Source organism: Oncorhynchus tshawytscha, linkage group LG09 (assembly GCF_018296145.1).
Source record: "Oncorhynchus tshawytscha isolate Ot180627B linkage group LG09, Otsh_v2.0, whole genome shotgun sequence".
NCBI lineage: Eukaryota > Metazoa > Chordata > Actinopteri > Salmoniformes > Salmonidae > Oncorhynchus > Oncorhynchus tshawytscha.
Window position 1 is genome coordinate 67907341 of NC_056437.1, and position 16080 is coordinate 67923420.

General features: G+C 41.4%; 1 protein-coding gene across 1 annotated transcript in view; it reads right to left on the reverse strand.

Annotated features, from left to right (window-relative positions):
• fam171a2a (family with sequence similarity 171 member A2a) overlaps positions 1-15825 on the reverse strand; it is a 63251-nt gene extending 47426 nt beyond the window's left edge. Inside the window, exon 1 of the mRNA XM_024432902.2 lies at positions 15586-15825. Coding sequence (XP_024288670.1) covers positions 15586-15751 — 166 coding nt within the window. The 5' untranslated portion in view covers positions 15752-15825. The remainder of the gene's footprint in view (positions 1-15585) is intronic.
• Between the last annotated feature and the right edge of the window lie 255 nt (positions 15826-16080).

The window sequence follows — 16080 nt, forward strand, 5'->3', positions numbered from 1 at the left end:
AGCATAATGTTTCCACCTCCATGTTTGACGGTGGGGATGGTGTTCTTGGGGTCATAGGCAGCATTCCTCTTCCTCCAAACACGTTGAGTTGATGCCAAAGAGCTCCATTTTGGTCTCATCTGACCACAACACTTTCACCCAGAATCATTCAGATGTTCATTGGCAAACTTCAGACGGGCATGTATATGTGCTTTCTTGAGCAGGGGGACCTTGCGGGCGCTGCAGGATTTCAGTCCTTCATGGCGTAGTGTGTTACCAATTGTTTTCTTGGTGACTATGGTCCCAGCTGCCTAGAGATCATTGACAAGATCCTCCCGTGTAGTTCTGGGCTGATTCGTCACCATTCTCATATTCATTGACACTCCACAAGGTGAGATCTTGCATGGAGCCCCAGGCCGAGAGAGATTGACAGTTCTTTTGTGTTTCTTCCATTTGCGAATAATCGCACCAACTGTTGTCACCTTCTCACCAAGCTGCTTGGTGATGGTCTTGTAGCCCATTCCAGCCTCGTGTAGGTCCCTGACATCCTTGGAGAGCTCTTTGGTCTTGGCCATGGTGGAGAGTTTGGAATCTGATTGATTGCTTCTGTGAACATGAGATTAGGAACACTCCCTTTAAGAGTGTGCTCCTAATCTCAGCTCGTTACCTGTATAAAAGACACCTGGGAGCCAGAAATCTCTCTGATTGAGAGGGGGTCAAATACTTATTTCCCCCATTAAAATGCAAATCAATTCATAACATTTTTGACATGCGTTTTTCTGGATTTTTGTGTTGTTATTCTCTCTCTCACTGTTCAAATAAACCTAGCATTAAAATTATAGACTGATCATTGTTTTGTCAGTGGGCAAACGTACAAAATCAGCAGGGGATCAAATACTGTAAGTGAAAGTGAGAAAATATATATAGCTGGCTCTTTCTCTCTCTTGCTTCTTCATTTTATGCACTGCTGTGCAAACTAGCTAGATTCATTATCTGAGCCTTTGATTGGGTGTACAACATGTCAGTTCATGCTGCAAGAGCTCGGAGGATGTCCTCTGGAAGTTGTCATAATTACTGTGCATGTCTTTGGAAGTGGGTGAGAATCATAAGCCTCCTAGATTTTGCATTGAAGTCAATGTACCCAGAGGAGGACGGGAACTATCTGTCCTCCGGCTATACCATGGCGCTACCCTATTGAGTTCCGGCAGCTACTGTAGGCCTTGATTGCAAAACAGTGTGTTTTAATTAGAGGTCGACCAATTAATCGGAATGGCTGATTAATTAGGGCCGATTTCAAGTTTTCATAATCGGAAATCGGTATTTTTGGACAAGGATTTGGCAGTTGTTTTTTTTTAACCTTTATTTAATCTTTATTTAACTAGGCAAGTCAGTTAAGAACACATACTTAATTTCAATGACGGCCTAGGAACGGTGGGTTAACTGCCTTGTTCAGGGGCAGAACGACAGATTTTTTTACCTTGTCAGCTCGGGGATTCAATCTTGCAACCTTACAGTTAAGTAGTCCAACGCACTAACCACCTGCCTCTCATTGCACTCCGAGGAGCCCGCCTGTTACACAAATGCAGGTAGCCACGGTAAGTTTCTAGCTAGCATTAAACTTATCTTATGATATTACTAGTTTATCTAGCGTGTCCTGCGTTGCATATAATCAATGCGGTGCGTATTCGCGAAAAAGGACTGTCCTTGCTCTAATGTGTACCTAACCATAAACATCAATGTCTTTCTTAAAATCAATACACATAAGTATATATTTTTAAACCTGCATATTTAGCTAAAAGAAATCCAGGTTAGCAAGGCAATATTAACCAGGTGAAATTGTCACTTCTCTTGTGTATATGCAACAGATTGGGCCGCCTAATTTGCCAGAATTTTACGTAATTATGACAACATTGAAGGTTGTGCAATGTAACAGGAATATTTAGACTTATGGATGCCACCCGTTAGATAAAATACAGAACGGTTCCGTATTTCACTGAAAGAATAAACGTCTTGTTTTCGAGATGATAGTTTACGGATTCGACGCTATTAATGTATTTCGTATTTCTATGTGTTATGTTATAATTAAGTCTATGATTTGATAGAGCAGTCTGACTGAGCGATGGTAGGCACCAGCAGGCTCATTCGCATTCATTCAAACAGCACTTTCGTGCATTTTGCCAGCAGCTCTTTGCTGTGCTTCAAGCCTTGCGCTATTTATGACTTCAAGCCCATCAACTCCCGAGATTAGGCTGGTGTAACCGATGTGAAATGGTTAGCGGGGTGTGCGCTAATAGCGTTTCAAACGTCACTTGCTCTGAGACTTGGAGTAGTTATTCCCCTTGCTCTACATGGGTAACGCTGCTTCGAGGGTGGCTGTTGTCGATGTGTACCTGGTTCTTGCCCAGGTAGGGGCGAGGAGTGGGACGGAAGCTATACTGTTACACTGGCAATACTAAAGTGCCTATAAGAACATCCATTAGTCAAAGGTATATGAAATACAAATGGTATAGAGAGAAATAGTCCTATAATAACTACAACCTATAACTTCTTACCTGGGAATATTGAAGACTCATGTTAAAAAGGACCACCAGCTTTCATATGAACAGGCATTTAACCCACTGTTCCTAGGCCGTCATTGAAAATAAGAATTTGTTCTTAACTGACTTGCCTAGTTAAATAAAGGTAAAAAAAAAATATATATATATGTATGTTCTCATGTCCTGAGCAAGGAACTTAAATGTTAGCTTTCTTACATGGCACATATTGCACTTTTACTTTCTTCTCCAACACTTTGTTTTTACATTATTTAAACCAAATTCAACATGTTTCATTATTTATTTGAGGCTACATTTATTTTATTGATGTATTAGTCATTATTACAAATACATTTTTTTAGATTTTTAAATCGTCCGATAAATCGGTATCGGCTTTTTTAAAAAAGGTCCTCCTATAATCGGTATTTAAAACATCATAATCGGTCGACCTCTAGTTTTAATCAATTATTTGGTGATGTGAATATATTCAGTATAGTTGAATCTAAAAATTATAACTTTAATGTTTCACTATTTTTATGAAATTCACAGAGGAGAATGCCTCCACTGAAAGAGGGTGTAAAATGGAGATCATCTTCATTGTGTGTCTTTAGCTCCTCTGTCCCGATGCCTCTATACACACTGCTGCGGTCTCTTCTTAAAATGTGCCATCGATTACACACTCACTATCAGGTGGTCTCAGTGCAAGCAGTAATTGTTCCAGAATGCAATTCAGTAACAAGGGCTCCGTCACAGAGAGAGCCAAAGAGAGATAGCGGTCTTGTTTGTTAAAGAAGAGAGAGGTGGGGGGAGCAGGAGCATACAGACCACAGCCATGCAGGAATGTCTGTCCTTGCCTGTGACCCTCATCAGTAGCCAGCAGACTCTGGCCCTCCATCCAGTCAGTCAGACAGACAGACAGCTCTCCTGAGACTGCTTGATATGGTGGAGCACTTTGACTGATGAATAGCTCCGTAGAATTTGCATCTGACGTGGGGTAAGAACTTCCCTTATGGAAAAACCACATGAATTTCACGTGATCTTATGTGAAGTTAATGTGATAATGTGACAAAATGTAAAAGCAACATGCGATATCAAGAAACTACACATGTGAAAACATTTGAGCACATGTGAAAACATGATTTAATGTGAAATAAATGGGGATGCAACATTTCAACATGTGATACCACGAAACTACACATGACAAATTTTGAATGTTTAACTTATAAAAACATAACTTTTAAATGCCTCATCAGCTTAGTTCAACCCAAAATACAAGCTTGTTTTACTACAATGTTTGTAAACAACAAATGCTAATTTCTTGTAAAAATGCAATTCACATGTGAGGTGAAAAATGGTATTCTCCTCATCTGTGAAAAGGTGATGGTATCATGTGAACTCTACATGAACAACGGACATCACACGTGTGTTATGTTTTCACATGAACATTTCAGCTCAACGTGTGAACATATGTGAAAATATGATTTCACACGTTGTTTTGGTAAGGTAGGTAATGAAATTATGTTTTTTTTTAAAGCTGGAATCCTTAGTTGCTATATCCATTTTTGGACCTTGATGATACCAGGTCAGGTCGCAATTGTAAATGAGAACTTGTTCTCAACTTGCCTACCTGGTTAAATAAAGGTAAATAAATAAATAAATAAAATACAGTTGAAGTTGGAAGTTTACATACACTTAGGTTGGAGTCAGTAAAACTTGTTTTTGAACCACTCCACAAATTTCTTATTAACAAACTATAGTTTTGACAAGTCGGTTAGGACATCTACTTTGTGCATGACACAAGTCATTTTTCCAACAATTGTTTACAGACAGATTATTTCACTTATAATTCACTGTATCCACAATTCCAGTGGATCAGAAGTTTACATACACTAAATTGACTGTGCCTTTAAACGGCTTGGAAAATTTCAGAAATTATGTCATGGCTTTAGAAGCTTCTGATATTCAAAAAATTGTAGACCTCCACAAGTCTGGTTCATCCATGGGAGCAATTTCCAAACGTCTGAAGGTACCACGTTCATCTGTTCAAACAATAGTACGCAAGTAAAACACCATGGGACCACACAGCCGTCATACCGCTCAGGAAGGAGACGCGCTCGGTCTCCTAGAGATTTTATTTTATTTATTTTTTATTTCACCTTTATTTAACCAGGTAGGCAAGTTGAGAACAAGTTCTCATTTACAATTGCGACCTGGCAAAAGATTAACGTACTTCGGTGCGAAAATTGCAAGCACTTTGTGAAGATGCTGGAGGAACAGGTACAAAAGTATCTATATCCACAGTAAAATGAGTCCTATATCGACATAACCTGAAAGGCCGCTCAGCAAGTAAGAAACCACTGCTCCAAAACCGCCATAAAAAGATAGACTACGGTTTGCAACTTCACATGGGGACAAAGATCGTACTTTTTGGAGAAATGTCCTCTGGTCTGATGAAATAGAACTGTTTGGCCATAATGACCATCGTTATGTTTGGAGGAAAAGGGGGGCTTGCAGACCGAAGATCACCATCCCAAACATGAAGCACGGGGGTGGCAGCATCATGTTTTGGGGGAAATTTGCTGCAGGAGGGACTGGTGCACTTCACAAAATAGATAGCATCATGAGGCAGTAAAATTATGTGGATATATTGAAGCAACATCTCAAGACTTCAGGAAGTTAAAGCTTGGTTGCAAATGGGTCTTCCAAATGGACAATGACCCCAACCATACTTCCAAAGTTGTGGCAAAATGGCTTAAGGACAACAAAGTCGAGGTATTGGAGTGACCATCACAAAACTCTGACCTCAATCCTATAGAAAATGTGGGCAGAACTGAAAAAGAGTGTGCGAGCAAGGAGGCCTACAAACCTGACTCAGTTACACCAGCTCTGTCAGGAGGAATGGGCCAAAATTCACCCAACGTATTGTGGGAAGCTTGTGGAAGGCTACCTGAAACGTTTGAACCCAGTTAAACAATTTAAAAACATTGCTACCAAATATTAATTGAGTGTAGGTAAACTTCTGACCCACTGAGAATGTTAGTTAATAAAGACTTAAAAGCTTAAATAATTATCTCTACTATTATTGTGACATTTCACATTCTTAAAATAAAGTGGTGATCCTAACCTCATTTTTACTATGATTAAATGTCAGGAAATGTGAAAAACTGAGTTTAAATGTATTTGGCTAAGCTGTATGTAAACGTCCGACTTCAACTGTATATACCCATTGATTCTTGAAGAATATAACTTATAAATGCCTCATCAGCTTAGTTCAACCCAAAATACAAGCTTGTTTTACTACAATGTTTGTAAACAGCAAATGTAAACAAACACTGTATAGCCACAAAACATGGCTAAAAATATATTTTTGCTCTGTCTACGAATTTGAGAGTGGGTTACATTTCTCCAGGCCCATCGCTCAGCTTTTCACCAAAACACAGGTGGAGTGACAGCTTTGGTATTGTTTCAATGAAGGATTTTAACTTCAAGCTAAATGGCACACTGTTTAGCTAAACTGTGTAATAATTTGTTGTTGTAGAATTCTCAAAGTCCCCTACACATTCATTACCTATAATACAGTACATCTCTGCACGTAGCAAATGAGTGCCGTCTGCACTGTTATTTTAGTTATTTGTTAATCTGACCATTTTCTCATCATTGATCAAATGTACTTCTCTCAGAAATTTGAAAACCCTCAGATTAAAATAGCAAAAAAAAAAAAAAAAATAGTGAAATAGCATCACGTGAAGTTTTCCAAAACCACATGGTTTTACATTATTTATAATAATAACAATAATAACATTATAAAATAAATTGTTGCATGTGCAAAATATGTGAAATCTGGTAGGGGTTTTTCCCCATAAGGGCTTCCTCAATCTGGACAGCCTTGTAAAACTGTTTGGGTGAGTTTCCTGAGAGGGCAGATAGGATGGAAGGCTTACGTGTCACAATCACAGTCTGTCCTTCTGCTGTGAGCAAGGTCAAACCTCCTTGGAAACTCTTTGATCTAAGAAGACTGACTCACTCTTAACGCAAATGAAACACAAAGGGTTTGAGGTAGAGGTACCAAGGGCGAGGAGAGAGTTAAGAGGAGATAAATCAAACCAAATCACCTCCTCCCTACTCGCATTGACCTGCTGGAAGTCATCATGATGGACTTCCTCAGGCTGCACAGAGAGGGGGAGAGGAGAGAGAGAGAGAGCAAAGAGAGCTGGAAAGAGAGAGACATGGTGGGTGGGGGGGTCCATGGTTAGGTCCACAGCTGGAGTACATCAGTAGAGAGGATCTCTCTCAGGCCTCAACACCATTATCTACCAGGGCTCAGGGGGAGAGTTATATGGTGTGTGAAGGTTGTTAGGGGTCCTTAAAGTTGGGTTACAGCTTTGGATGAGACTTTCAGCTTGAACCCTACCACCTACATGCTAAAAATGCTATCTTTGGTTACACACAAGAAGGGCCCCAAAAGCACTTCATCTTTAGCAAGACATTTCAGAATAATTACAGCTCCTCTCCAGCATAAGATAAGCTTAGAAAGTGAATGATTTGCTGCTTTTGTCGTAACATGCGTGAAGGTTTCTGACTAACTCTGCAAGCGATGATAGCTTAGCTTGTCATTACATGAGTAAAAGTTTCAATGAAATGAAAAGTACACACAGGTTGATATGGCTGATTTCCAAGTGTCAAACTACTGCTTAGTGTCCCCAGAGAGGAAACCCATCCACCGGTCAGACAGTGTTGGCCCTGGTGCAAGACATTGTTCCATGTGGAAGCACAGCCTCACAGGACACATCAAGGCTGTTCTAGTACAGGAAAACACAGTTCCAAGCCAAAGTCCACAAACAGTTCCCCCTACTGTGCTCTCCCTGAGAGCCAGGATCCCAGTGACAAGAGGCTAGTCCCCTTGATTACCACAGAGGAAAAAGGAGAGGACACTAAATACTCTTGATATGAGAAAACAGGATAATACACACCAATCAAACAGATGGCACCATTTCTGATTGATGAAGTAGAAACATAACTGTTACAATCAACTCAGAGTTAAATGCACCATCCCTGCTTTTTCTTTACCGGTGCCATCCTGCTCCATATGAAACCAACAGTCATTTCTGATCTGTAATTATGAACACTGATTCATATCATTAAGGGGGTCACTACTTTTCATTGCTGGGTAACAGTAATTGTTTCTGCTCATTTGCACAAGAAGGAAGTGGTGAATAATCCAATAAAATCACATGATTTCACCACATGTATGAGTGTCGTGCAAATGAACGACACTTCCATAGTTAACAGTCACAATTCCACAGCACCTGATGTCTACACAACAGGCCGAATGCGGCAATTTGTTACCATGGCAATCATCGACGAACACGCTCACCCGGCGCCCACACAAAACCCCAGCTAGTACATATTAATGGTATCAAAAGCTTTTGTGTTGGATAGTAATACATAACTCACAGAAGAGTTGAATCTACAGTGTTTAGGCACTCGTAGCACTCTGAGCAAAAAAGAGTGGTATCTGAATCAAACAGCTGCTGGAAGGGAAAAAAAAACACAAGTGCACGATCTGGTTACACTCGGAATAATCTGTGGTCAGAGTGAGGCCACGGCAGCTTGCTGGGATGCAGTAATACAACTTGGTCATCATGTCCAGATGTTTTGGATCTCTGCAGCCTAGCCCAGATGTTTAAAGCTGGCCTGGGACATCACATTGGCTTGTACTGCATGTGGTCAGTCAGAAGATTAAGAGGAGTAGCTAGAGAAACTAGCATGTGGAGGTGAATTACATACACAGAGCCTTTCATACAGTATCTCCATACAGTATATGGCACTGACATACATACAACAACCGTGTACAGTGTCAGTATCTCACAATTGAATTATGGCTGATCATGCCTTAACCTAACATAATAAATCAAGGAAAGATATGACGGTTATACGACGATGTAGCTCACTCACCCTCACACCGAGAAAGGGTAGTTGCGTAACTGACCACATTGTCGTGTGCATAATTTCCTGCAACTTTTTTGCATTTTCTTTGCAATGTCATAAAGCGGCAGGTAAGAGTATTGAGCCAATAACTGAAAGGTCGCTGTTTCGAATCCCTGAGCCGACTAGGTGAAAAACCTTTCGATGTGCCCTTGAGCAAGGCACTTAACCCTCATTGCTCCTGTAAATCGCTTTGGATAAGAGCGTTGAAAAAAAGTTATTCGCTTACCAGTCTTTTTGAGTCATTCTTTCTTTACAAAATACGTTGTGTGCCAACTGTATTTTGGGAATATGGAAGCAAATTCTCCTTGGACATTTTTATAAAACGGGTATGTGTGGCAAATAAGCTTACATGCCAAATTAGTCAACTGTTCTCAAACATAATCCATATTAAAATGTGGAAGCCTACTTAACACAAGTGAGATAATAGAAACAGAAAATAATGAGGGGACTTAGTTTTAAATGCCAATCCACAGAGGATTTGATATGGTTTCTTACTGGAAGCCTTTCCAAATATCACATTTTCCAAGGAGCAGAAATTCATCCATTCCTAAGGGCAGGAAAGTTGGATATGAACTGTGAGTATCCTAGCCAAACTGAAAACTATATAGCAAGTCAAACGATATACACTGCTCAAAAAAATAAAGGGAACACTAAAATAACACATCCTAGATCTGAATGAATGAAATATTCTTATTAAATACCTTTTTCTTTACATAGTTGAATGTGCTGACAACAAAATCACACAAAAATGATCAATGGAAATCAAATGTATCAACCCATGGAGGTCTGGATTTGGAGTCACACTCAAAATTAAAGTGGAAAACCACACTACAGGCTGATCCAACTTTGATGTAATGTCCTTAAAACAAGTCCAAATGAGGCTCAGTAGTGCGTGGCCTAAACGTACCTGTATGACCTCCCTACAACGCCTGGGCATGCTCCTGATGAGGTGGCGGATGGTCTCCTGAGGGATCTCCTCCCAGACCTGGACTAAAGCATCCGCCAACTCCTGGATAGTCTGTGGTGCAACGTGGCGTTGGTGGATGGAGCGAGACATGATGTCCCAGATGTACTCAATTGGATTCAGGTCTGGGGAACAGGCGGGCCAGTCCATAGCATCAATGCATTCCTCTTGCAGGAACTGCTGACACACTCCAGCCACATGAGGTCTAGCATTGTCTTGCATTAGGAGGAACCCAGGGCCAACCGCACCAGCATATGGTCTCACAAGGGGTCTGAGGATCTCATCTCGGTACCTAATGGCAGTCAGGCTACCTCTGGCGAGCACATGGAGGGCTGTGCGGCCCCCCAAAGAAATGCCACCCCACACCATGACTGACCCACCGCCAAACCGGTCATGCTGGAGGATGTTGCAGGCAGCAGAACGTTCTCCACAGTGTCTCCAGACTCTGTCACGTCTGTCACATGTGCTCAGTGTGACCCTGCTTTCATCTGTAAAGAGCACAGAGCGCCAGTGGCGAATTTGCCAATCTTGGTGTTCTCTGGCAAATGCCAAACGTCCTGCACAGTGTTGGGCTGTAAGCACAACCCCCACCTGTGGACGTCGGGCCCTTATACCACCCTCATGGAGTCTGTTTCTGACCGTTTGAGCAGACACATGCACATTTGTGGCCTGCCGGAGGTCATTTTGCAGGGCAGTGCTCCCCCTGCTCCTCCTTGCACAAAGGCGGAGGAAGCGGTCCTGCTGCTGGGTTGTTGCCCTCCTACGGCCTCCTCCACGTCTCATGATGTACTGGCCTGTCTCCTGGTAGCGCCTCCATGCTCTGGACACTACGCTGACAGACACAGCAAACCTTCTTGCCACAGCTTGCATTGATGTGCCATCCTGGATGAGCTGCACTACCTGAGCCACTTTTGTGGGTTGTAGACTCCGTCTTATGCTACCACTAGAGTGAAAGCACCGCCAGCATTCAAAAGTGACCAAAACATCAGCCAGGGAGCATAGGAACTGAGAAGTGGTCTGTGGTCCCCACCTGCAGAACCACTCCTTTATTGGGGGGTGTCTTGCTAATTGCCTATAATTTCCACCTGTTGTCTATTCCATTTGCACAACAGCATGTGAAATGTATTGTCAATCAGTGTTGCTTCCTAAGTGGACAGTTTGATTTCACAGAAGTGTGATTGACTTGGAGTTACATTGTGTTGTTTAAGTGTTCCCTTTATTTTTTTCAGCAGTGCATTTAGGTATTGCTTGCTGGCAGTCCTTGTTTCGAGACAAGGCAGGTTGTTTAGATTTTATCAGGCTCACTTGTGGAGTAAATGAATCTCATTCCAGAATAAACTTGTCATTAGGAGGAAAATAAAATCACAAGGCAAGAATTCGAGGAAAGAGCCACGGTTCAGGGATCCAACCATTGTGCGGAAACAAGAAACAGTTGTTGGTCTTAAAATACTTTTTTTTTTTTTTTAAATGCGACCTGTGTCAACAAAATGTCCAGTACGAATGCTATTTGTTCAAATATGCTATCATCAGCCTAGGAAGAATAAGTGCATGTGTGTATAACTTGAATGACGGTCCACCTATATATACACAGTACTGTATGGTCTAAAAAACAAGAAGCACCATTAACCTGTGTCCTGCACACAAAAACCATGGAAAACTTTTGTTGTGAAGTAATCCATGTACGGACATGACTTTTGTTGTGCTTTAAGAACAACCAATAAAGACATTCTATAGAATAAAAGAAAAGATTGAGTACTCAATGAGTAGGGCGTGTCTCTGTCGTAGCAGGACTGCGCCGGGTGTGTTAGGCTGTCTATATTTTCAAAGGGGTGCTATGCTGTGCTACTATGCTATGTCCAGACAGCTCTACTAGTCTCCTCTGAGAGGAGAGAGGGTGTTAGGTGTCAACAGTCGGATTCCTCCCACTGTACAGCTGCCTGGGCAAAAATTCCTCAGCAGACAGCCAGCCCCCCTTCATAGGCTACCGCTACAGCAAAACAGCCTGGCTGGTCCTGGTCCACGGTGCTCTGAATCCTAATACAGGATGTCAGTCAGAGCAAGTTCCTGAGTCAGATAGACCACTCTTTCTAGCCTGGTCCTAGATCATTATTATACTGTCCTTGCCAACTCCTATGGTCATTGTGACCATATGATTTGGCAAGACAGCACAAACTGATCATGGACCAGGCTACGACTCTTCAGTAGAAACCAACTCATTTGCCCGTGTCTCAGCTCCACTCCCAGCAGTAGAATGTATAATTAAAAAGAAACGATTGAATTGCTAATTACAACTGACCCCTTCTTGACATTGCTTCCATATTTGACATAAGTGTATGTCGACTCTACACTGCCTGCTATTTCCCCCGAATGGATTAGTGAGACAGCCTTTTCACATCACAATTTAACCAGATGTTAAATTTTGAGATTTTCAAAAGCTCCACAAGGTTTTATTTGTGGCTAAACATCAAATAATATGACCTGGAGAGGTTGTCACCCTAAGCGAAAGGGGTCCCCAATGACCACAATGAAGGAAAACTCCATAAAAACTATATGGATGCTGGAGGCATAAAAAGATAAAACACCAACCGACAATTTTTGTTGGAGCGTATGGTCCGGGGGCCGGAAACATAATTATAATAATTTGTACACTGCAAATCGACCACAATTTAGCCCCAAAATGGATTGTATTTTAAAATAACTATCAATTTATACCTTGATCACGTGTCTTTAAAATGTTTTATTCATGTGAGTAGTTTTCCTAAATTAAACAAACTCAAAGGCTCAAAGTGCAGCAGTGTATAGATATGGACAGACTACCCCTGAAGTGTAGCTATACAGAACAACCACCCTGTCACTAAATTACCCCATGACATCGATAGAAAACAAACAAAGAAAATGTATAATTTTGCTCAATAAAAACACAATAAAACCTAGATCTCAGGGCACAGAAGGGACTGTTCTGCCAAACAATTACGAATCTGAACAATTTTGAATTTGAGCCTGTATGGTTCAGCTGCCCAGCGGCAGTGGGAGGAAGATGGGGGGTACAGACAACACAAATCCATGGCAGTCAGCTCACATATGACCCCTGCCTGGCCAGGCATCAGCAGGCTATTGTCTGCAGACCGGGGCAGGCTGCAAAGGTTGTCAGACCGATTAGAACAGTTAGGTGTTGGTCATGCAGAAACAGCCCAAGAATAACACACATTTTTCATGCTTTGGTTGTTGCTCTGGGCAGTGGGCACAGTCAGTCTGCAAGTATACACAGCTGATGCTTTTACATAAACCCCTGAACTCAACAATAGCAACACTGCCTCCGTCCTCGCAAAAAAAATGTAACCAACCTCAGGCGCTAAGTAGCTAGCAATACACCTCAGACGTTTGAAAAATCAAGGATTTGTACCATAGAAGCATCAACAACCGTATGAATATCTCTGTCTGAATGACAGACAGCACCTGGCTCTTGTAAGACAGATAAACACGATCTTCAAAAGAAAGCCACAAATGGACATGTGACAAACTGCCTCAACTGGGTAGGAGACAACATAGAGGTCACTGAGAGGGGAAGGGGCAGGACTCACCATGGACAGATTACAATGGCAACAACATCAAGTGACGAAGAGAGGACAAAGAGAAGACACGTTCCACTCAGTCACTCTGATCTCAGAATTCAGCATGGAATAATGTTAAGACAAATCAAGATCACGGTTAACATCATACTGAAGATGACCTGGAATCAAAAGTTCCTTTTCAGGACAATAATTCAGATATGAGGATTTCTAATGTCAGTGAAAAGTCACATTTGTTTTAAAGAAAAATGCGACCATTTTCATATATAGTATTTCTAAGTATCCTTAACTCTTCTACCATACAAACCTGCTCTCTAGGGACATCAGGCTTACATTGAATATTGCGCTATTAGACTAAATCATGAATAGATAACATCCCCATGACTAGGTTTAATCCCTACATAATACATTTCAACAGTATATCCATTAATATGTATGCCTTGATTACTGATGCTGCAGAGAGTGTGCACCGAAAAATTTACGGCCCAAATGGCACCCTATTCCCTATGAAGTGCACTACTTTTAACCCGGGCATATTGGACATAGGGTGCCATTTGGGACGTATACAAACACCTACCCATAACTAAATATGAATCTTCAGGAGGAGCTGAGCTGACAAGACGACAGTCGGTCACGATTTGACTTTGTCCACAGCATCACCCTCCACTGATCTCTGAAATAATTTCCTTTTAATTCCTAGACCAAGCATTTCGTTGGTAATACGATACTTTTTTTAATAGGCTGTGGTGATTCATCTCATTCTTGCTGAGCTACTGAGCTGTTAAAAGAAAGGAACTTCTACTGCGATAAAAAAAGAAAGACACTCCAGCTTTTTCCCCATCGGCCTCAGTTCAATCCACAAAAGCCTAATTCTTTCAGCGACTCAACTTCGCTTCGGATGGGAAACTCTCTGACTGCTTCAAAGGGACCTCTACTTCTGAGGAGAGATTGAGGTCATGAGCTCTATGATAAAGTAATGAAAGAACATCGTCTGACAAATCAATATGGTTGATGACAACACCATCAAATGAATGAATCAACATTTCCTGTCTCTCCAGTTGGGATACTTCCTATCAACCCACAGTGTAATAGCATGGTATAACAACAAGGTGCTAGAGACTTTGATGTGATTTCCCACTTGAAAGTGTTTCAAGAAAGTTGAATCTATATAGCTATACTGCAAGGACAAACTATTAGACCAACCACAACCAGTTTGCTCAGTCTGTGAAACTAGTGGTCTTCACATGGATAATCTATGGTTATTCATAGATAAGATTAGAGAAGCTAAAATAATAAATGACACTGAATTTGACATGTATGGGTTAAGAAGCTCTACCCATCTTGACAGTCTTGTCCAAAGCACTAAGCAATAAGCACATCTTCCAGAAATAGGCTTCTTTCGGTGGGAAACAGCTCAGCTAATGAAATATAGATAGCGGACATGACTTCTTAAAAGCCTGCTTAGCTATAAAAAGAGGCATCTACAAGGAATTGCAACATATTGAAAGTATCTGAACTAAACTGTGCTTGGACCAGTTGAAGGATAGGGAACTGTATGGGAGAGGGGGTCTAAATCACTACCAAGCATTGAGACTAGCATCCACTTCAAACACCTTGAAAGTCCCCCTTTCTCCTGTTCAGTTACAATGACAGGCAGTAGGCCTATATCAGTTTGTTTAATTGCAAACCATAGTCTACAGACTCAGGACAGCCTATTTAATAATAATAATAATAATAATATAAAATGGTGAAATGATTCCTGCTGAGAAACTGATTTGAAACAGGATAAATGAAATGTGTCAAAAGTCCTGTGAACCCAAAACAAACATTGTTGAAATTATAAAATGTCCTTTGGTCATTCATGAGGCCTCTTGGGACATAACAACAACAAGAAGAACAATGTCAACAATGGGTGCGTGCAAATGACAGTAGCCAAAACAAGCTTGTCGACCATCTCGCATTCACAAATGCACAATATATTATAGGCCTATTTTTCTCGCATTGAATGATTTTATTGATTTTGATTTTTTTTTTAAATAGTTCTACTAACCATTGGTGTCTGACAATTGACCGTTTGCTAATTGAAAAGATCTAGTTGAGATCTTCCAAAGTTACATAAAGTTAACGGGCAGGGATAGAAGTTTGAACTAAACTGACGCCTCATCATAGCCTAATTGCTATTGGACATCGTAACGGAATAATGTAACTGCTATTGATCGGATATATTGCCTAGCGTTAAATTAGATTGATTTACAGATTTAACCTACAGATGGCCCATCAGGGGAGGGTGCTGCACTTCACTATCCTTTGTTTCCTATTCTGCAATGAAGTAGCCACAAGACCAGAGCATGCGGCGACTACATTGTATTCATTCGTGCGTAGAGATTTATAGCTGAATAAATGCGACGGTTACATAATAACACATCCTCATCACTGAGAGGGGCACAAATAATAACAACATCCAATGCGTTAGCTATAGCAGCCTATCATACTCGCCATCACAGACTTTCCCCTCAACTCGAACCTTGACGAATCTCTACGAATAACTCACCAAGTGCTCCCTGGTCCGGAATGGATTTAGCAAATCCTTCCCAGAGATTGCCGAGAAAAAGAAAGAGAAAAAGAAGACGTGATATGTGCGGTGGTGGCATTCTCACTACGACATCACCAATTCCACTTAGGTGGCCATTCATCCATATTGCTTTTGAGGTTGGCATTGACTGCTCCCTTTTCACGCTGCCTCGGATGCCTACTCCTTGCTCGGCTCGCGCTCCGGAGTGGCTTCACAATTCCATTGTCCTACGTGGGAGGGGACGCTTGCTCTGCTTAGTGGGTGGTCGTGATCGCCCCCTAATGGTACCAAAGTAGAGTGTGTTCACAGATGGGCCCCTATGAAGGTCTATGGGCCCTTATAAGTCCATCTCGAACCCTATTAGGAGGACGGTGTAATTACAAATGTAAGAACACAGTGTTCCATATCACTTAAAAGTAGGCTATCTATCTATTTGCATGCACAATAGCCACTATTCATTTGCAGTTGTTTTGA